At 53.0% G+C, this 20,510-nt stretch overlaps 1 protein-coding gene across 1 annotated transcript in view; it reads left to right on the top strand.

Moving 5' to 3' along the window:
• The window catches only part of PLA2G4E (phospholipase A2 group IVE), a 34,159-nt gene that overhangs the window by 11,263 nt on the left and 2,386 nt on the right, over nucleotides 1–20,510 (top strand). The window contains exons 4-19 of the mRNA XM_024567931.3: nucleotides 1,537–1,668; nucleotides 2,698–2,738; nucleotides 4,348–4,390; nucleotides 5,131–5,194; nucleotides 6,139–6,299; nucleotides 6,399–6,485; nucleotides 6,886–6,923; nucleotides 8,732–8,867; nucleotides 10,049–10,185; nucleotides 12,441–12,663; nucleotides 15,128–15,242; nucleotides 15,778–15,915; nucleotides 17,065–17,172; nucleotides 17,744–17,947; nucleotides 18,793–18,959; nucleotides 20,168–20,354. Of these exons, the coding sequence (XP_024423699.2) occupies nucleotides 1,537–1,668; nucleotides 2,698–2,738; nucleotides 4,348–4,390; nucleotides 5,131–5,194; nucleotides 6,139–6,299; nucleotides 6,399–6,485; nucleotides 6,886–6,923; nucleotides 8,732–8,867; nucleotides 10,049–10,185; nucleotides 12,441–12,663; nucleotides 15,128–15,242; nucleotides 15,778–15,915; nucleotides 17,065–17,172; nucleotides 17,744–17,947; nucleotides 18,793–18,959; nucleotides 20,168–20,354 (1,981 nt within the window). The remainder of the gene's footprint in view (nucleotides 1–1,536; nucleotides 1,669–2,697; nucleotides 2,739–4,347; nucleotides 4,391–5,130; nucleotides 5,195–6,138; nucleotides 6,300–6,398; nucleotides 6,486–6,885; nucleotides 6,924–8,731; nucleotides 8,868–10,048; nucleotides 10,186–12,440; nucleotides 12,664–15,127; nucleotides 15,243–15,777; nucleotides 15,916–17,064; nucleotides 17,173–17,743; nucleotides 17,948–18,792; nucleotides 18,960–20,167; nucleotides 20,355–20,510) is intronic.

Here is a 20,510-nt window from a genome sequence, read left to right as displayed (position 1 = left end):
TTGTTTGCATGTCCTTCCTGTGCCCAAGTGTCTCTTTCTACCTACTTGACCTATTATCTCGCTCAACTACTCCTTTCAGCCTATCTCATATTGTCCCTCTCTGAGTCTCCTTATCCTTCCTCCTTCTTTCCTATCTCTCTTGTCCTTCTACCTAATTGTTTCTGGAACTGGGTGTCTCCTGCCTCCAAATAGAGTATGTTTCCAGCACCTTCCAAAACATACTCCAAGCAGGAGAATACACCAAAGAGAAGAACCATTCTATTCACTAGGTCCAAGGCCAGCCTAATTCTATGCAGAGGGCTTTCTCTATGCTAATCTTTTTAGATTGCTTTATTATCTCTAATTCTTTGGGGGTGTGTTCTTTCACTTCGTGATCTATTTAATGGTATTGGTCCTATTCAGAGATGTGGTGACTCTAGTCAAGTTTGCATCTCCTTGAGCACGCTGAGCTGTGACAGCCTCAGCAGAGTGCTCCTTGTGAGAAACTTGGCCTCATCTCGGAGGCATCAGCCAGTCTTGGGATATTTGAGACTTGGAAGCTCTCTCCAGCTTACTGGTTCCATATCTTAGATGTGTTTCTCCATTTCTGTTTTATGGCAAGTACTTTTTATATTTATCACTTTAAAAATACTTATCACACACATGGTTCTGGTGAAAGAAGGGGATTTTGATGTGGGCTCAATTGGCCATCTTGAAATCAGAATTTGGGCTTCCTTTGTCTAGAGACCTAGGGGGCTCCTGGGATGGTTCTGGGACATACCTGGGATTCCAGTAATTACAAGGTCAACAGATCTCACTCAGCTGCCAAAGCTCAGAACCACCTCAGGTATACCAAATAGGGACCAAAGAGGCAAACCCAGTCCCAACCTGCATCTCCCAGGATCCTTAGAACAAGGGGCCTCAGAAGTTAACCTGTGTCGCCTGAGACCATTGACCTCAGAGTTCAGTCAGATGACAGAGTAGGGGCTCAACTCTTGACATGCTGCCTTGGAACCATCTATGAGACCTCATTAGGAGCTGATGAGCCAAAGGTTGGTGTTCCAACACCTGACCCCAACCCCATCAAGTGTCAGAATGTCTATAGCCTTTGGCACATCACTCCCCTGGAGTGTTAAGATGCTAGCTTCCCTGATCTGGGTTTTCTAACCCCACAGGAGCTGTCTTCAGCTCTGAGGCCCTATAGCTGAACACATTCCATATCCTGGCAGGAGTCTTGCTTGCTCTGCCCTTCTATCCGTCCCCCCAGGTAAGATGAAATCCCTCATACATCACAGGCCCCAGCCAAGCTTGCCAAATTCTCCAACAGGGGAGTCAGAGCAGAAGGCAGGAAGGCTTCAGAGAATTGGAAAGGGTGGAATAGACACTTTGCTCTTTAAACCCATTTCCCTACAAATGTCTCTCACACCTGAGCAGGGACCTTTGTGCTGGTCCCTGATCCTCAGACCCACCTCCTTGGTTGGACTGAGGTCAATGAGAACAGGTCAATGGGTCCATGCAAACTTTGTGACCACACTTGTGCCCTGCCTTCTCTCCTAGAACGTGCTAGAGTTAAGCGTCTGTGATGAAGACACAGCGACACCAGATGACCATCTCTTGACAGTTCTCTATGACCTCACCAAGCTCTGCTTCAGGAAGAAAACCCATGTGAAGTTCCCACTCAACCCAGAGGTGGGTGCAGCTGCCAAGCCCCTCAGCCTCTTGCCTCATGAGGAGCTGCTGGTCATTCCCATGATGACTTTTCACAGGCTCCTTTCTGTGTAACAGCAAAGTCAGGGGAAGACAACCACTGATCCAAATCCCAGTGCTAGTGCTTACCAACGCTATGACCTGGTGGAAATTATTCAGTTCCTCTGAGTTCTTTTTCCTCCTCTCTATAATGGTGATGTTAGTGCCAGTCGCGCAGGGACGCTGTGAGACTTAAGTGGGAAACGGTGACTAAGGCATCTTGCACTGTTCACAGTACTAAGTGGAGATGCAGTAAGTGTTGATTGCCTTTCCGCCTTTCCTTCTGTCAGCTGTCCTGTTGCCAGGATAGCCTGAGGGCACAGAAGACAGATGACAGTGAAGGAGGGCAAATCTGCAAATCAGAGAAGAGTCAGAGCTGGAAAGGACCAGGAAGTTATACAATAGATTCAATCATTCAACAAATACACCCACTATGGGCCAGGCACTGGGAACACGTCAGGGTCAGAGCATCCCTGCCCTCGCCTGGATTACATTTCAGTGGGGAACTTAAGGTCCAGTGAGTTGCAACTTGCCTGAAGTTACACAGTAGGAAGTGTAAAGGAATAGGCAGGGAAGGGGCCCCTCCCCCTTCGGTGTTGAACTTTCGGGGGGGGGGGGGGGGGGGCGGGCAATACCGCAGCTCTCCCTGTCCCTGCACAGCCCTTCCGGAAGGCAGGAGAGCAATGTGAAGTAGAGGAATGGGGGTAAAAGATGAAAGCAAAATATTCTGGGGCAGAAGAGTTTGAATGCTGGGGCTGGGGGTCATCTCCATACCCTGACCCTCCTCTGGGTGGTCAGTGACATTCTTGATGTCAAAGACTTAGGGACAGCAGGAGGCAGAGGGGACAAGAGCCCGGAGCAGCCACCCCCAGTCCATATCAGCAAGACAGCTTCATGGGAAGGCTGGGCAGCTCTCAGAGGCTGCCAGGGCAACTCACAGCTCACAGCTGCCCTCCCTTCCTCTTCCTGTAGGGCATAGAAGAGCTGGAGGTGGAGTTCTTGCTGGATAAGAGGTGAGTAGGCCCCAGCCCCTGACCCTGAGGGGGCTCCCCAAGGGTCCTAACCCGCTGAGTTGCTTTTCAGAACCTGGCTTGCATTTTTGCTGTCTTCCCCTCTTCCACTCTGTCCCCTGGTTCTCTCCTCAGATTCCTCACTGTGTATTAGAATCACTGGGAGCTTCTAAATATTTCAAATGCCTGGGCCCCACCCCTACTCTCCCTATTCTACTGATGTCAGGCTGAGAAACAGGTCAGGACCAAGGGGTCTTCTCCTTGACCCAGAACTGTTAGAATAAACTCCCCCAAACCTTGGCCTAGAACAGAGGCTGGCCCCGTCCCCCTCTGCAGCCAACTCTGGGATCCAGTCATGGGGCGGGGGGCTCTGACACAACAGGTGAAGTTATTCCCCATCATGTTCGATGAGAAGAATGACCCGGGGTCCTGGAGGTCTGACTGTAAGTGGAATTGGGTCAAGAGCTGGAGGATAAGAAGGACAAGAGGACAGAGAGAGAAGGAAGAGAAGGGGTGGTGAGGGAGGGCAGCAGGTCCCCTGCCTGGGCGGGACAAGCCTCCCCCAGAACAGCTGGCCGCTCCCCTCTTCATAGCCCTGGCAGAGCTGAGCCCCCTGGATATCTGATCAGCCAGGGACAGAGGGCAAGAGGAATGAGCTAGAACAAGAGGGCTTTTCACATTCCACTAATAGAGTCTTCTGCCCAAGGCCCTCAGAACTACAGTAGGTCTTCGGATGATGTCTCAGCATCATTCGTCATTTCGTTGTAATGATGAGATGATACAGAAGCTTAACTCTTGTTTACTTCAATCAGCTTATGTTAAAATTGGTTTTGTTACAGTCATTTCACCACAGTTCCAAGAATCTAAAGGGGACATTAAGTGAGGAATTGCCGTATTTGAGGTGCCTCATTTCCCGTCAAATCAACACTGTTTGACACTAAAGAAAATCTGCGCTCTCTTTTCCAGGTCTTAATTTAACAGGAATTTTAGGGGAGGAAATCCTTGGCTGAGGTAGAAAGGGGTTCTCAGAATGAAATAGGTCAAAACTGGTACTAAGAGTTGATCTGGAGACACCGTCACCTTGGGCTTAAGCGTACTGCTAAATGTGACCTTGGAGGCTTATATTCTGGGCTTATCACACAAGGAGGTTTCTCGTTCACCCGACCCCTTTCTGCCTGTTTGTTAAACGCGTAAGTGAATCAAAGCACAGAATGGAGAATGGGTCAGTTTCTCTACCAGCTCTCCTTACATCTGCTCTGGGGGGTGGTCTCGCCTTTTCCTGCTGCCTGTTTATTCTCCTAACTCTGCATTTTATCTGGTTGGACATAAAGAACAGTTATTCTTTAAGGGAAAAAAAAGACAGGGGGGTGGATCTTCTTCTACCCCTTCTAACCTGTAAATCTATTTTTTTTTCTGGAAATTCTGCTTAAAATGTATGCCCCTTTTGTCCCCGGCAATCTACAACCCTAAGGTTTCCGAAGCCAGTATTTTTCAGGAGGACCAGGAAGGCTCCGCGGTCTCATTATTGACCTCATTTAGATTTTGTGTCACTTTTGTGAGAGACCAGTCGAGGATGACATCACTGACCAGGAGTTCTCATTTTGTTTTTCAGGCCCTCTGCCCCTGAGACCCTCATCACCAATGGCGTGCTGGTGGTAATTGTTCTTCCAGGTTCCTATAATCCCAGGGGCCACGTGTGGCTGCAGCTGCCCAGGGACCAGCCTGTGGGAGAGAACCCTGGGCCCAGCTTGGGCCCTCTCCCCAAGCTCACTCAGAGTCAAACTAACTGAAGCCAGCCCTCAGGGGCAAGGGCAGAGGTGTGGCCGCAGCTGGGTACCCTTGGCCCAGCAGCCCATATCCCAACCACAACCCCCCCTCCTTCCTGGGAAGCTCCCCAGTAAAAGTGCCCGCTAGGAGGCAGGCTCCTCCCAGAATCAGTAGCAGTCCCATTTCCCCCAACCCCAATCTCTGTAGGCACAAGCTTAGCGTTAAAAAGATTTCACAATTCAGCCGTAGACACAGCCATTTCAATTAGATGCATCAAATACCCCAGGATTCAAAATCAGTCTTTGGGAGTTTGTGGTGAAGGAATTTGACCTGCCTCTCCTTCTAGATAAGGCTACGTCATGGGAAGTTACTCACTTTCAAAGCCCAAGGTGGAAGTTCCCTCAGGTTCCACCCCAAACCTGCTTCTGAGAATGTGACCCTGGTGAATGGTGACCGTATGCCCTACATTTTTCAGTAGAGCTTCATTTTCAAATATCAATCTCTGAATAAGATGGCAGGACTTGATTGGGTTCAGAAAGTGTGGTCACCCACCCAGGCTTCTTCCCAGGTCAGGCCACTCAGAGTGACGAACGGTGTGCTCAGAATGACCCTCGATTCTTTGTTGCAGGCTCGACAAGTCTCCCGCCTGGAGGTTCACGCAGAATCCAGAAGGCAGAGGAAGAATAGGAAAAGTGGGTCCCCTGACTGCCTCTGCCTGCTGGGGGAGGGGGAGAGAAGACGGGGAGGACTGCTGCCTAACCACGCCAGCACCAGAAGTGGCTGCTCCAGGGCTGCCCTGGGCTCAGTAGGGACCCAAGAACTTGGCAGGAAACGCTTCAGGATCACCTCACCCTCAGGGGCTGTGACCCCGTCCCCCCATCCCCCAACACTCTGTAAGGGGCATGTTCTTCCAGGCACCTACAAGACCCTCAGAGCTTCCCAGGCCTGAAGAGCGCCCAGGTCAGGGGTCAGTGCACAGTGCTGTCCACACTGGTCTGCACCGTACCCCTGCCACTCCAGGGGTTCCTGGATCTGGTGCAGTGGTCAGCACCAGGATGGGTGGACACCAACACCACCCAGGGCCCCTCAGGCTGTGCCCCTTCTTCCAGCCAGATGACAATTCACAGAGCCTTAGCATTTGGTAGCTGGCAGGGACCAAAGAGACCCACAAACATGAGGCTCTCCTGTTCACTGCTCTGTCCCATGCCACCCATGCAAGCTCCCAGCCCCGCCCCAAGAGAGGGAGCAGCATGGCCCCGCAGGCCTGGGTGAAGGAGGCAGGAAGAGGCTACTACCCGCAACTGGTGGTGCAGTGAGGGCTGCTTTTAGTGCAGTAGGAGGGGACTTTGAGGCACCTCCTGGGCAAGCAGAGCCTAGAAGGACTCAGCATCTCAGAGGGCTTTCTGGGGGCCTCACTCGTCAGCATCACATGCAAGCCTTATTAAAATGCAGATTCCTGGGCTGGCCCTGTCCTACAGAATGAGACTCTCTAGGGCATTTTAACCAGTGCTCCAGGTAACTCGGAACCCCTGTCTTGGGCACTTCTAGCTATGCTTTTTACGGGACCAAGTTGGGTTGGGGAAAGTGAGAAGCACTTGGGGGTGCGGAGTTTCAGCCCTCTTGCCCCCTCTTCCAGGGAAGGACCTCCTGGTGACAGTGACCGAGTCCTTCGAGCACACTCAGCGCATCTCACAGTGCCTGGAGCCCTGCTGCACAAACCTGGCCGCCTTCCACTACCCCAAGTATTTCCAGTCCCAGTTGCACGTGGACATGCCCAGAAGCCAATGGAGCTGTGGGGTAAAAGGCGGCATCTGGGGGTGGCATGGGGAACTGGGGCAGGCGGGCTGCCAGAGGAGCCCCCTGCCCCCACTTACAGAACCACCTCCTCCCTTCCAGCTTTGCTGCTGTGGCACGCACAAGAACGGCCCTGTCAGCCAGCCCCTGGGTTGCCTCAGCGATGGCCAGGCGATGACCATGCCCCTGGTGAGGGCTTGGTCCTGGGCAGGGGCCTCCTGAGCAGCTAGGCCTAGAGCTCGGCCTGGAGCTCCTGTGGCAGGGGGTGGGGAGAGCCTGGGGGGCACATGGGAGAAGGTGACTCATGGGTCTCTCAGGCAGGAAGAGGAGTCATGTGGGGTAAGCTGAGCTGCGGTGTGGAGCCAAAGAGAGGGTGTGGAGGCCAAGTTAAGGATGATGGGCAGGGCAAGTCCAGAGGAGGGGGTGGGGGATGGAGCTTGTGTGTGCACATGTGTGTGCATGCCTGTGTGCACATGTGTGCTGAGTCCAGTCAGGGAGTGGACAGTGTGATAAGTCTGCACTTCTTTGGTTGGGGTCACTTGGCTCGGAATTGTCATCCCTGACAAGCTTTTCATCTTTCATGCCCCAGGGAGAGAACTGTGAATTACACATGAAGTCCACAGCCTGGTAAAGTACCCTCTTCCCGTCCTGTCTCTCCACTTGGTTCGTCTCGGGGGCGTGAGCGGCATCTCGGTGTGCACGCGAACTTCCCTGGTGGCTAATGATGTTGAACGCCTTTTCATGGGCTTACTGGCCATTTGTATATGTTCTTCGGAGAAGTGTTTATCCAAATTCTTTGCCCATTTTTAAAGTGGGTTACTTGCCTTCTATTTTAAGTTGTAAGAGTTCTGTGTATATTCTGATTGCAAATACCTCGTCAGATGTATGATTTGTGGATATTTTCTTTGATTCTGGTGGTTATCTTTTTACATGCTTGATAGTATTCTTTGAAGAAGAGACATTTTAAATGTTGCTGAGTTTCAGTTTATCTATATTTTTTCTTGTGTTGCTTGTTCTTTTGGTATCATATTTAAAAAACTACTGCCTACTCCAAAGTCATAAAACTTTACTCCCATGTTTTCTTCCAAAAGGTTTGTGGTGTCTCTCCTATTTAGGTCTATGATTTTGAGTGAGTTTTCATACAGTGTGACATGCAGGCTCTGCTTCATTCTTTCACATGTGGATATCCAGTTGTCCCCGATTTTTGTTGTTGCTGAAAAGATTGTTCTTTCTTCATTGAACTGTCTTGGCACCCTTGTCAAAAATCAAGTGATCATAATTTTCATCTCCGATTTGATTAGCTCTCTGCCCTGAGACAAGTTATTTAACCTCCCTACTCCTGTTTTTCGCATCTATAAATTGGAGCAATGACAAGAATACTGACCATTGGTGGTCGCTCTGAGGACCCAGGGAGCTACTGTAGTTGGCAAGTGGGGCACTCAGCAAATTTCAACTGGTGCTATTATTATCATTGTTATATTATCCATTCCTTGTTGAGGTCAAGGGAAGAGTTATATCCTCATAGCTGTGTCTGCAGGCCTGTGGTAGACATGGAAGGATGTGATGGAGGAGCTCCCAGGCCCTGCCATCAAGGAGGTGCGACCTTGTTAGTGACTCAGGCCATTAACTAAGACTCTGGTTGAAAACTGTCAAGGTCCATTCACCTGGAGTCACTGAGGGGCTTGACCTTGGAGGAGGCAAGGGATGTAGGTGGTCGGAGAGAGGAAGCTTCCGTGAAGGCGGGGACCTGTGCAAAGGCTCAGAACCGCAACTGAAAGTGCTTCTGAGCTCTGAGAGCTGATGAGCCCTCCCAGGAAGGAGCGGGGTCACGCAGGGCCCTGGAAGCCAGGCCAGCACTGGTTCAGGGCAGGGGTGTGATGCACAGGGGCGAGCGCCAGGTGCGCTGCAGTAGCTCCTGCCCCAGCTGCCTTGCAGACCTGGCAGATGGCATGGTGAGATCAGGGAGGTGATGGGTTTTTGTCAACTGCACAAACACACAGGACGATAATTATTCCTGGAGCAGGAAGACCTTAAGGAAGAAGGTGAGCTCCATACAAACAGGGCAATGTTTGTCCAGCTCAGAAAAGCCTTACTATAGAGCCTTGTCCAGAGAGATTGCCAGAGGGATGTCAGTGCCCCTTGTCAGCCATGCCTGGCCTCAGTCTACAGAAGGTGACTTCCTGGACTTTACAGATCTTGCTGAGGAGGCAGAGGGCTCCCTGAGTCCCTAAGTTTGTTGAATACCTGTTTATAGAGCACCAGCTAAGGTATGGGGACTTTACATGTGTTATCTCATTAAGTCCCAAAGACAGCGCTGGGAGTTAAGCATGATTAGCCTCATTTTCCAGATGAGGAAGCAGACAGCCCAAAGCCACATCTTCTCCAGAGAAGTGGAGTCTACAGGCCTGCTCAGCCAAGGTCCTCTGTCCCCACAGCCCCCAGACGCTGGACGTGCGGCTGGGCTACAGCCTGTGCCCGGAGGAGCTGGAGTTCCTGCAGAAGCGGAAGGTGGTGGTGGCTGAGGCACTGAAGCAGGTGTTACAGCTGGAGGAGGACCTGCAGATGGACGAGGTGGGCGAGTGGGGGTCAGCCAGCCTGGTCTCAGTGCCTGCCCTGAACGTGTCTTTCCAACACTACCCCCTGATGTCTGCCCCTCACCCTTCCCTGCCCAGGCCGGCCTCCACGCTGCCTTTCCTGGTTGCTCTTAGTGCTAAGGTTCCAGGTAAGGGCTGTTGGGTAGGGTTCAGCTGTGTTCACAAGGCGAGGGGAGAGCAGAGTAGAGAGAGAAAGGAAGGAGCAGTAAGAGATCTGGAGGTGACAGAATGGCCTCTCCCAGCTGGAACATGTGTGAATCTCTACCTCCTCCCATACCGCACACCTCCACCCAAAGGACGCTGGGATGATCCTTCATTCTTCAGTTTTCCCTTCCCCCAAATTATGCGCACGTACACACACCCAGAAAGAACAGCAGGTGGCAGCTGGAGCAAATCAGCTTCCACTCCCACAGCCAGCTTCTTCCCGCAGAGCAGACAGTGGTGTCTTTGTTAGACCTTCTGCCACCTCCCGGTGTGGACTGAGCCCACATTCCCCTGGGCAGCAGGTCAGCCTTCAGGGAGTCCACCTCCTGAGGCTGACCGTAGGTGTGGATGGACACCTCGTGCCTGAGGAGGGCTTGTGCCAGGGTGTTAGCAAAGGAAAACAGTTAGACTAAGTCTTGGCCAAGAGCCCTCTCCTGCCATCTTTAGGGAAAAAAGCCAAGGCCATATATAGTAAACCCACGTCGGTTCAGAGGAAACAACCCTGCCGCTTCCCAGTACAGAAACTCACTCCTCCTGCTCTGACACAGAGGGCACTCACGGGCACATGCCATGCACCAGACCTGAGCCCTCACACCAAATTGTCCTTAGGAGATGATCAGTTTGCAGCCTTTAAGGAATTGTATACAAGCTGGGTTATTGAGCAAGACGCCCAGCCCCTTGCACCTCCATTCCAGCATGTGGCAACTGGGGGCTACACTAACGGTGCTAAGAACTCTTCCAGCCCCGAGCTCCTGGTTCACCAAGCCCATGTGAGGCTTCAGAGCCCTTCACTGACACCTGCTATTGGGTTTGGAGCTCAGGTTGCTCAGTGCCCCACTCTCCGCTCTGTGTAGCCGGCTCTCCCTCCTCCACCGTCCTTCTCAGCTCCTGTCTGTCCCTCCGAGGCATCTCCACACAGCATTGCCCCAACAGTCTGCCTCTCTGTACCCCCAGGTACCGCTCATAGCCATCATGGCCACTGGGGGTGGAACGAGATCCATGACTGCCATGTACGGCCACCTGCTGGGGCTGCAGAAGCTGAACCTCCTGAACTGTGCCAGCTACATTACGGGCCTGTCAGGGGCCACCTGGTAAGGGACTGGGGGCTACTCTCTGGTGGAGCCCAGAGCAAACAGCAAAAGGGTGGGCCTGGAGTCTCTGGTGAGGTTCCCTCTACCCCTTGTTAGAGTGACTCATGAATCCTGGGCAGCTCCACCACTTACAGCTGTGTGACCGCGGGGATGCAGCTCAGCTTCTCTGAGCCTCAGTTTCGGTACCTGCAAAGTGGGGACACTAGTAGTACTGATCTCATGAGGCTCTGGGAGAGGCGCTCCCTGTACTGGATACACACCATACACGTTGGTCATTACTGGCATTACTGTTTCCCTGGGGCTGCGCAGGGATCTGCGAGCGTGGTGGCCAACTATGCGTGAACCCCCTGGTCCCACTGATCCCGTCCTGCTGGGGAGATGCAGCTGCCCTCTCTCCTGCAGTGGGGAGGTGCCAAGTCACCTAGGGTAGGTGGAGCTGGCCCAGCTGCCCTGGCTGCCCACAGTCCAGCCCACCACCCATCCCTGCCTGCTCCCTCTGCCCTGCAGGCTCCCTCAGGCCCCCACCTCCTCACTCTGCTGAGGAGCAAGGAGAGTGAGAACTTGGCTCCCCCAGTGAGACCAGCGTGAGTTCAGCTTCTCTGCAGGAGCTACCATGCCCAGGTCCCTCAGTCCTGGTAGGGCCCCACAGATCAGAAGGAAAAAAATGAACTTCTAGGTTGAGAATATTTTAATAAAGAGTATTACTACATTTGTCTTTATACAACCGGCATAAAACAAAATTTTTGGTATTTTTATGGTGAGAGCAGCCACCAAAGTCATAATGCAGCCATGGCCGAGGGTGGCCAGGACCCTCTGACTGCCCACGGCTCCTCTCTCAGCCACACCTGTGTCTTATTCTGTCCGGGGCCAGTGGGACTCTGAGCCCCCAAGGTCCCAAGCTGTGGCCCCCATCCTGGCAGGATTCTGGGTGTCTTTCATTTGGGTGAGTGGATGCGCACTGACCCTAGGAAAACCAAGGGCTCCTGGCGCATCGGGGGCCCTGAGTCTTTGGCCCAGGTGGGACATAGAAGGAGGAGCTGACAATGAGCAGTGTTGCCTCTGCACCAAGCTCTGGGGTGACTGTTGCCAATGGATCACCTCATTTCTTTTTCATAAGAAAACTGTGAGGGAGATGTGGTCATTCTGCTCAGTTGATAGCTGGAGAAACAAAGGGATTGCCCGGGACCATTCAGCTAATGGGTGGTATCACTAGGATTTGAACCCAGGCTGTCAGAGTCCAGGGCCCAGGTTTTTAAGCTCCCTGCCCATGAGTAGTGGGTTAAGGAGGTAACCTGATTCTATGGTGGGGAGGTGGACTGGGCCTAGGAAAGAACTGGGAAAGATTCTTTTAAAACCAAATATTTGTATTGGTTTTGGAAGTTTTTTAAAAGTATGAAAGTAACCAAGTGAAACGTCTGGAGAGTAAGGTGCGTTTTGTTGAAGAAACTTCCTGACTGACCACCACCTTCCCTGACCAGAAACAAGTCCCGGGAAGGACGAGGCCACTGTTCAGACGGCTGCAGACTGGTCCGCCGTGGGTGGGGCTCCCAGGTGCTGTCCTGACATAGACAAAAGGCGAGGTCTGGGCCAAGAAGAGCCAAACAGGGACAGACACCCAGGGCCAGGGATCCCCCTCTTTGTTGCACTCCTCCCCACAGCCCACCTGTAAGTCTAGAAGGGGAAACAAATCTCTAGCCAGCACGGTGATTGTGGGAATTAACGTGGCAGAGAGGATGCAGCCCAGGATTGGCATTGGCCGAGTCTGGGTCAGATGATGGCTCCCCCACTCCATGGCCCAGCAGTTCCTCTGTGCCGGGTGCTGCTCGGCCACGCTGCACCGCGCGAGCGGATGCAATCTTCACAATAGCTCGGTGAGATAAGAGGTGCAATTATCATAACTCTCCCCTTTCCACAGATGGGGAAACCAAAGTGAAGAGTGGTTAAGTAACTTGCCCCAGATGACACAGCTAGTGAGTGGTAGGGTCTGGATTTGAACACAGGAAGATCTGGGTCCAGAATCCTCACTCTTAAGCAACATGCTTATGATACCATGATACCTGGCACACAACAAGCAATCAAGGAGTGGTAGCAGTTGTGACTACGAGTAAAAACCTTCACCCCCTTTCCTCCAGGCTCCTCTCCCATCAGGCCAGAAGGGAGGAAGTTTCCCACAAGCTGCCCACTTTCTCTCCTGCCAAGACCTGGGGTTGACCAGGGCAGGTGCAGCTCTATCAGCCATGCCTGTCTTTCCCCAGGACCATGGCTACTTTATACCGTGACCCTGATTGGTCCTCCAAGAACCTGGAGGCTGCCATCCTCGAGGCCCGGAGGCACGTGGTCAAGGACAAGATGCCCGCCCTGTTCCCAGACCAGCTCCACAGATACAAGAAGGAACTCCGGCAGCGCAGCCAGGAAGGCTACAAGGTCACCTTTACAGACTTCTGGGGCCTGCTGATCGAGGCCTGTCTGGGGGATGAGGTAGGTACCCAGCTTCTCCTGGACCGTACCCTGACCTGCCTGCTGTCCAGCTCTCTTCCTCTCCAGGGTGTCTGGCAGCAGGAGGAAGTTAAGTTAGATCTGCAGATGCATCTCTGCACTGTAAAAGGTGTGAGGTGCCCAAATGTGTGAAGGAGGAGGACGGTGGGCCTGTCTTCCCACGTCCCTTTAGAGTATGACTGAGGCCCACTTGGGGGTGGCTTAGGTGCAACCCTGCGGAGAGCTAGCCTGGCCTCTGAGAGCCACACCAAGACACACCTAGGAGAGAAAACAGGGAGGGAGCAGAAAAGCCTGGGAGCCCTCAGCCTGTGATACACATCTGACCCCTAGTGGAGGAGAGAGGGAGAAAGGCTGGGTGGAAGCATCCTAAACTGCTGTGTGTGGTCTAGAAGGTTCAGCAAGGCCTTTGAGAGTCCTCCAGCCAAGCTGGCCATCAGAGAGGAGCCCAATGGGCCTTCCCTACTCAGTCATGGGCTGGGAGCCACCCACAGGAAGTGTGGCCTCAGAACAAACAGCGTGGATTTCAGAGCTCAGCAGCTGGGACCCTCACTCAATGACACTCCCTGGAGCTGGAGGTCAGCAGGGCCCCTTCTCAAGGTCACCACATGAGGATGGGCCCAGTGAGGTTCCTTCTTGCACTGAGACTCAGAGATCTGAGCTATACGTGCCCAGGCCATGTTGAGACCCAGCTGCTGTGTGCAACATTTGGGACATGCTGGAGGAGTAGGACCCATGGGAGGCCGTAGTCCTTGCTGTCGGGGTGAGCTCCGCTGACACCTGGGTCCTCTGGCTGCACAGGCTCCTTTGGCTGTTGCTTGGCCCCAAAGCAGAACTTCTATTCAGGCCTGTGGCTGCCTGCCCCACTCCCAAAGCTGTCTGAGGAGTTTTGATTTCAAATCACAAGTTTCCAGAAGAAGGAAGTTTCTGGGAACTTGGCCACATGCAAAGCAGATAAGAAAAATAGAGCTGCTCCAGGTTGAGTGGGGGAGGATGATGGGGAAGAAGAGAGGCCGTGGTTGCTCTCCCATCCTGTCCTCTTAATTCCCCACAGCAAATTATTTTCTAGTAGGTCTTCTCTTCCAGAAAACCCAGACAATCTGAGCACCCAAAGACGGCACATCTTCAATATTCATTCATTCCCTCATTCAATCTTTTGGCAAATTTAGTACCGCCTGCACTCCAGAAACTATGCCTGGCCATGCGGGTTCAGACAGGAGGCACTCACAGCTTTTGATGGGCCCCACCCCGACCTGCCCCCTTTGATGGCCCACTCTCTGACCCGTCCTCATGAGGAAGCAGCGCGGGCAGAGACTGGGGGTGTTGGCTTTGGATTCAGGCAGGGTGGGGTTTAAATCCCAGCCCTGTTCTGTGCTATTCCTTAAATGGGAATTGCATCAATAAGTGGTGGTTGATATTTCTAACAAGAGTTAGTGTGCCATGTGAGGAGGAGGAGGAAAGCACCAAGGCTTCAGTGTCAGAAGTCTGAGCGTTGCCTCTGGGGTCTGGTGTGGGGAGGAGCCGGGGTTACCAGGAAAGCAAGTCTAGGATTAATGTTAGGAGGCCTCTGCTCCGCCACTCTGGCCAGAAGTAGGAGCTCGTTTCCCTCGGGTCCCCTTGATAATGAGTGTGGACTGGCTCTGCTGTGAGTCTTCTTCCAGGACAGGTATCCTGTTTGCCTTTCAAGGGAGGCTCAAGGGTTGTATGGCATGTTTACCATCCCACACAGGTTGTGTGGCCTTCACAGGCTTGAGTAACCCTGGACGGCCGCCCGGTAGGCAGCTGCTTGGCCCAGAATCAGCACCTGGCCTCTAAGACCTCAGTTGGCCTTGTCTACACTGGCTGGTTCACTTTGGAGGGTGGCCCATGGCCCCAGCTGATCTGCAGGACTCCCACTCTGATTACACAGCCCAGGGCTCTGGGAACTTCAAGGGAACTTGGCTGCCATCTGGGGCCTAAACCTTTTGGTTTAAAAAAAAAAAAAAAAAAAAAAAAGGAAGGAAGGAAGGAAGGAACGAAGGAACGAAGGAACGAAGGAAGTTTCTTTCCCCCTCCCAAACACATTTTCTGCAACAAGCAAAGCAGGTAAGAAAAACAGAGCTGCTCCAGTTTGAGTGGGTGGAGGTCGATGGGGAGGAAAAGAGGCCGTAGTTGCCTCTCCCACCCCTGCCTCTTTACTCTCTGGCTCCCAAGACATGAGGAGAACCCTGGGACTTTGAGGGGCAGCCCTAAACTGCAGATCCAGTCCCACCCCATCCACGTGTCTGGGGTGGCGAGTAGTCCAAGGATGAGCGTACTTCTACCGCTGCATTAAAGAGCAGGTCTAAGTGATGTCAGCCAGGCCCACACAGCAGCCTGGTGGGCTCAGGAGGTCCAGGCTGCCCCGATCCTGCGCTGCCCTGGGCCTGCTTGTCTGCTTGTTTTCCTTAACCGTTTTGTTTCCCCACAGAGAAATGAATGCAAACTGTCAGAGCAGCGCGCTGCTTTGAGCCAGGGCCAGAACCCCCTGCCCATCTACCTCACCATCAATGTCAAGGACGATGTAAGCAACCAGGATTTCAGAGGTAACCCTGACAACTAGCAATTTACAAGAGGGTCCTTTTTCATCAGGCAAAGGCACCCTGCACCCGGCACACACAGGCCCCCCAGCCTTTGCCAACCTCCACACCAAAAGGTGCTCCTGACAGCTGAAGAAATCAACTTTGCTGCCCTTTTCTGCCCTGGGGCAAGGATGGTGGGGGAGTGGGAATGCAACAAGGTCCCCTGGCTTCCCAGGGTGGCCTTGATGGGACATGGGGAAATAAAGGCCATGAGGGGAAGGACCCTAGATATTTCTTAAGTTGCCCAGAAGGAGCGACTCTAGAGACATTCCCTGCTTTGGGGTCAGTTTTGGTCCCTATTTATCTGGTTTTAAGGAGCAAATGAGCCATGCAGGTTGTCCCACCCTCAGAAGCTGGCCATGGCGCCCCCATGTGTCCTGTGGGGGAACTGCGGCCTCACTGGGTCTTCCCAAGGCGGGGCCCCATTTCAGGTGGCCAGGAGGGAGAGTGTGGCTGTACCACCTGAGACTGATACCACTCTGTCCTGCTTCTTGTGCAGAGTGGTGTGAATTTTCCCCGTACGAGGTGGGCCTGCAGAAGTATGGGGCCTTCGTCCCCACCGAGCTCTTCGGCTCTGAGTTCTTCATGGGACGGCTGATGCGAAGGATCCCAGAGTCTCGGATGTGCTACATGCTAGGTGACTCCTTGCTGGGGGAGTTCTCTGGAAACCCTGCCCCATGCTGGGCAGGGCCCGCCTCTCAGTTAGAGAATGACAGGGAGGCTTACTCTGTTCTTCCAGGAATTGTCCCAGGTGACAATGGGAATGGCAAGCTAAGATGGAAGCTTCTGGAACTCCCACCCTTTTCCCCTCTGGCTCCAAAGCAACATGCCTGCTTCCAGGAGCCAGACTAGCTCCTCAAAGAGGCCAGAGGGGACCACAGGGTGAAGACAGTGACTGGGAAGCCTGGCGCAGCTCCCAGCCCTGTGCTCCCTGGTCCTCCACGGCCAGGGCACCGTGTGCAGGGCCTGCCGACAATGCCCATTTGTTTAGTTCTCCCCATCAGAGTCTGAACTTCATCTACCAAAGGGCAACCTCAGAAAACAGACCCATTTTTACACCCTCGCCACAGTTATGCCCTTATTTAAACTACTTGCATGCACCCCCTCTTTCCCATCCATCCCGGTCCAGCTGGGCCCAGAAGCCCCAATCAAGCCCTGCATCTATTGTGAAGCCCGCCCAGAGCCCCCAGCCCATGGCGCCTCCCCTTCCTCTAAGCCCCTATGCTACTGGGCATCTTCAGAGACCTGTATTTAAGACACTTGTGCTGGAACTCTCTGAGCCTCAGTTTTCTCATTTGTCAGTTGGACTTAAGAGTAAAACCTGTCTGATGAGAATCCAAATGGGTCAGCATATGTGAAAGTCTTCACAGGTAGTATTATTAAAGTGCTGCATTTTAAAATCATGATAGTAAGAGATAGCATTACACTTATCAAGTGCTCATCATGTGCCAGGCACTGTCCTGAACTATTGTATTCACTGATACGAGGGTCGGCTTTGGGACTTGGGCTTGAAGCCCACACCTGCCAGAATTAAGTCTCTGCGGGTTCTGTGCTTTGCATGCCTTCACATCCTCTCCCGGCTCTGAGAGGAGGGTGGAGAAGAGCCGAGAGCTGGGGCTATCAGTCATCTGGGTTGAGCCACACCCGTGGGAAGTGGGGTATCAAAGTCTACCCCACCCTCTGAGCAGCCTGCTGTGGAGAGGCAGCCAAGGCCAAAGCAGAACCAGTGTTTGGGAGGGTCTGGGGGCTCTCGGACAGAGATGCTCACGGCTGGCCCTGTCCCTAGGTTTGTGGAGCAGTATCTTCTCTGTGAACCTGCTCGATGTCTGGAATTTTGCCCGATCCTCAGAAGAGTTTTTCCACAGGTGGACAAGGGAGAAAGTGCAAGACATCGGTGGGTGGCACACCAGCTTTCGCTCTCAGATGGGGGGTGGGTAGAGAGTGGTGGGTCACACACTGAGGGCTAGTCCAGTCGCCACGTGTTTCAGGACCGCCTCTGTGGCTCACAGACGTGGGAAGGCAGCCAGGGCTAGTGGGTCTTCCCTGCCCAGACGAGAGGTTGACTGTAGGTGCAGACACATGTGCCAAGGCCCAGCCACAAGCCCCGGGGCCCCACTCTAGGTGGTGTGGGGAGAGGAGCCACTGTGCAGCAAGTGTGGCAGGGCTGTGCAGGGCCCAGGACAGCTGAAGAGGGTGTGGGTCCATGAGCATGGTTAGAGGTTGCTCATCTAGGCCATCCTCTTTGGAACCCCTCCTTACTTATCACCCCTCCTCCCACCCCAGGCCCTGTTCTATGTCTCTGACCTGGGTGCTCCTGCTCCAATGCCAGGGTATTGAGAGCTAGGCAAGGAAGATGTGAACAGCATATCTCACCCCTGGGTGCTGGGCTACCATGCAGGGCTCCCCCTCAGTGGTCTGGGACCCCAACTCTTGTGACCTGCTCTCCATCCCACTCTCCCCTGCAGAAGATGAACCACTCCTTCCTGAAATCCCCAAATGTGATGCCAACGCCCTGGACACCTCTGTGGTGATCCCTGGGTCATGGCTGTCCAACACTTTCCGCCACATCCTCACCTATCGGTCCTTTGCATCTGAGTTCCACAACTTCCTGTCGGGACTGCAGCTGCACACCGACTACCTCCAGAATGGCCAGTTCTCCAAGTGGAAAGGTACCCTACCTGGCTGCTACTTGCAGCCTGCCTCTGTGTGGAGGAAAGAAAAGTGGATGTCGAGGCTGCCATGGAAATAGTGTGGCAGACTCCTCCCCTGGTGCGAAGTCTTGAAGGGTGGGCACAGCAGTACACACATTTAGTTCATTGAATCTTTTCGACAACTGTATACAGAACCTGCACAACGATCCTGGCAGGCAGAAGTTGGCCCGTGTTACAGATGGGGAAATGTGGGCCCGGACTTTCTGCAGTTGTGCTCTGGGGGCACCTTTTCCTGTGAATGGTGCCACCTTGAGTTGGGGAAGGCTGGCCCAGCTCAAGGTCCCCCAAGAAGGGACTCGAAAAGCCAAGCCTTAGACTTTGGTCTTGCATCCTCAGCTCAGTGCTTCCTCCCCACCATGTTAAGGCTCTGAGGTTGATTTTCCACCACCTTTGGTATTTTATCGGCCATGGCTTGCAAGTGCCTCGTTGGGCCTGGCCTAATAGTCCTCGTCCTCACTGTCTGGGCAGCAAGGGCCACTGGCTCTGGGTTCCAAGTTTGTACCAATTTATAGGATAGTTATACACCCCTGCTACTCCACAAGCCCTGTGGCTGAGTCGAAGTGAGTTTTCTGTGCATATTCCATAAAAGATTTGCTCAAATCCCAAGATAATGCACTTCTTCATCAGCCCACCCGGAGAGGCACTGACTCACCTGGGCACCTGGAACAGAAGTGGGGGGCTGGAGGTCCAGGGTGAGGTGAATGAGCTCTGGTCAGGGCACTGCATCCTCACCAGGCACCTGGGACAACCTGCTGAGCTCAGGGCGCCAGGGTGTGGTGGTAACTGCAAGCCTTGGATTTCAGACACTGTGCTTGACAGCTTCCCGAACCAGCTGACACAGTCCATGAACCACTTGTGTCTGCTGGACACCGCATTCTTCGTCAACTCCAGCTACCCACCCCTCCTCAGGGAGGAGAGAAAAGCCGACCTCATCATTCACCTCAATTATAGTGCCGGGTCCCAGACAAAGGCAAGTGTGGCAGTAAAAGGTTCTTCTCTTCTGAGACAGGCCACTGAATGAGTACCACAAACTGGGGAAAAGGTGCGCCCCCTACAGGCTCCACGATTTAGCATCAGAGAAACTCTAAGCATCAGTGCATGCGGTGAGGGGAACCATCCAAACCTAGGGGGCAGCCAGCTGGCCTTCACATGCAGTGGGGCCTGGGGGTTCGGGAGAACTCGCTGAGCTAATTCCAATTCTTGATTCTGAGTGTTTGCCATATTTGGCAATTCTTCAGCTGCAAAAAAGGGTGTTTTTTAAAATAACCATAATCAAGTCCAGTCAATTTTAGTTTTATGCCACTTCAAGAGCTTGTAATGTCCTGTTTCCAAAATAATCAGACTTCCCCCCTCTCCCAGGGAATAAGACCCTTCATGTAATTATACTAAAGGACCAGGACCGGAGGTTTTTGTTTATTTACTTTTGAAATGTTCTGGCCTTTTAAGGGAAAGGAGCTGATTTTTGGTCTACTTTAATACAGTCCTACCCTGAAGCCAGGAAAAGGAAAGCGTGGACAGGTGATAGGGTGACAGTGATGATGATCTAAGTTTGCAGATGAATAATGACTCCTTTCCTACACGTGGTCTCACTGGACCCTTATGATAACCGGCTCTTTGAGGTAGACAGCACGACTGCTGTTATTCCCATGTTGTAGCGGAGGAAACTGAGGCACAGAGAGGGTAAGAGGCTTGCTTAAGATCACACAGGGAGTGAGCGTGAAACAGGGGGCAGACTAAGGGGATTCGGACCCTCTAAGTCCAGTGTTCTTTCTGTTACGTTTATAAAAATACCCTTTCAGAGTCCTTTGCAGCCCTATGACACTTTGTCAGTTCCAAAGCCCATGCATGTACCCCGGGAGCCTGCCAGCCATGGCTGTACGTGGCTCAGCTCCAGTCACCCTCAGGCAGCCACCCACATCAACCCAGGTCTGTGTTTGGGTGAGGCTTCATCAAAAGGGCTTCTGTCCATTCTTCCTGGGGAAGGAGCTCGCAGCTGGACACACACCAATCCTACTGCCTCGGGCCCTTTGTCCTGACCTGACTTCATTCTAAAAATAGCACAAATAGGCCAAGCAGTTGTTAGCTGGGGAAACTAGGAAGCCGGATCTCAGATCTCTGTGTTTCTTATTCACCCCCACCCCTCCTGATACTCAAACATGTCCTCCTCTGATACTCTAGCCAATGAAACAAACCTGTGAGTACTGCAACGTGCAGAACATCCCCTTCCCCGAATACGACATGCAAGAGGAGGGGAATAGTAATCTCAAGGAGTGCTGCCTGATGGAGAACTCCCAGGAACCCGATGCCCCCGTTGTGCTTTTCTTCCCACTCATCAATGACACCTTCCAAAAGTACAAGGAGCCAGGTAAGCCGCCTCTGAGCTCTGTTCCCACCGCCCACTAACCAGCCTTGGACTGAGAGCTCCTGTCTTTAACTTATGCCATCTTTTAATAGCACTAATGGGAAGCCTGGCTTAGCTCCAGTCTGAGCCAACCTTGGTTTGGCAAGAAAGAAAAGACCC

The sequence above is a fragment of the Desmodus rotundus genome, chromosome 7, assembly GCF_022682495.2.
Source record: "Desmodus rotundus isolate HL8 chromosome 7, HLdesRot8A.1, whole genome shotgun sequence".
Lineage (NCBI taxonomy): Eukaryota > Metazoa > Chordata > Mammalia > Chiroptera > Phyllostomidae > Desmodus > Desmodus rotundus.
Note: the sequence above shows the minus strand (reverse complement) of the source record. Positions and strands in the feature narration are given on the sequence as shown.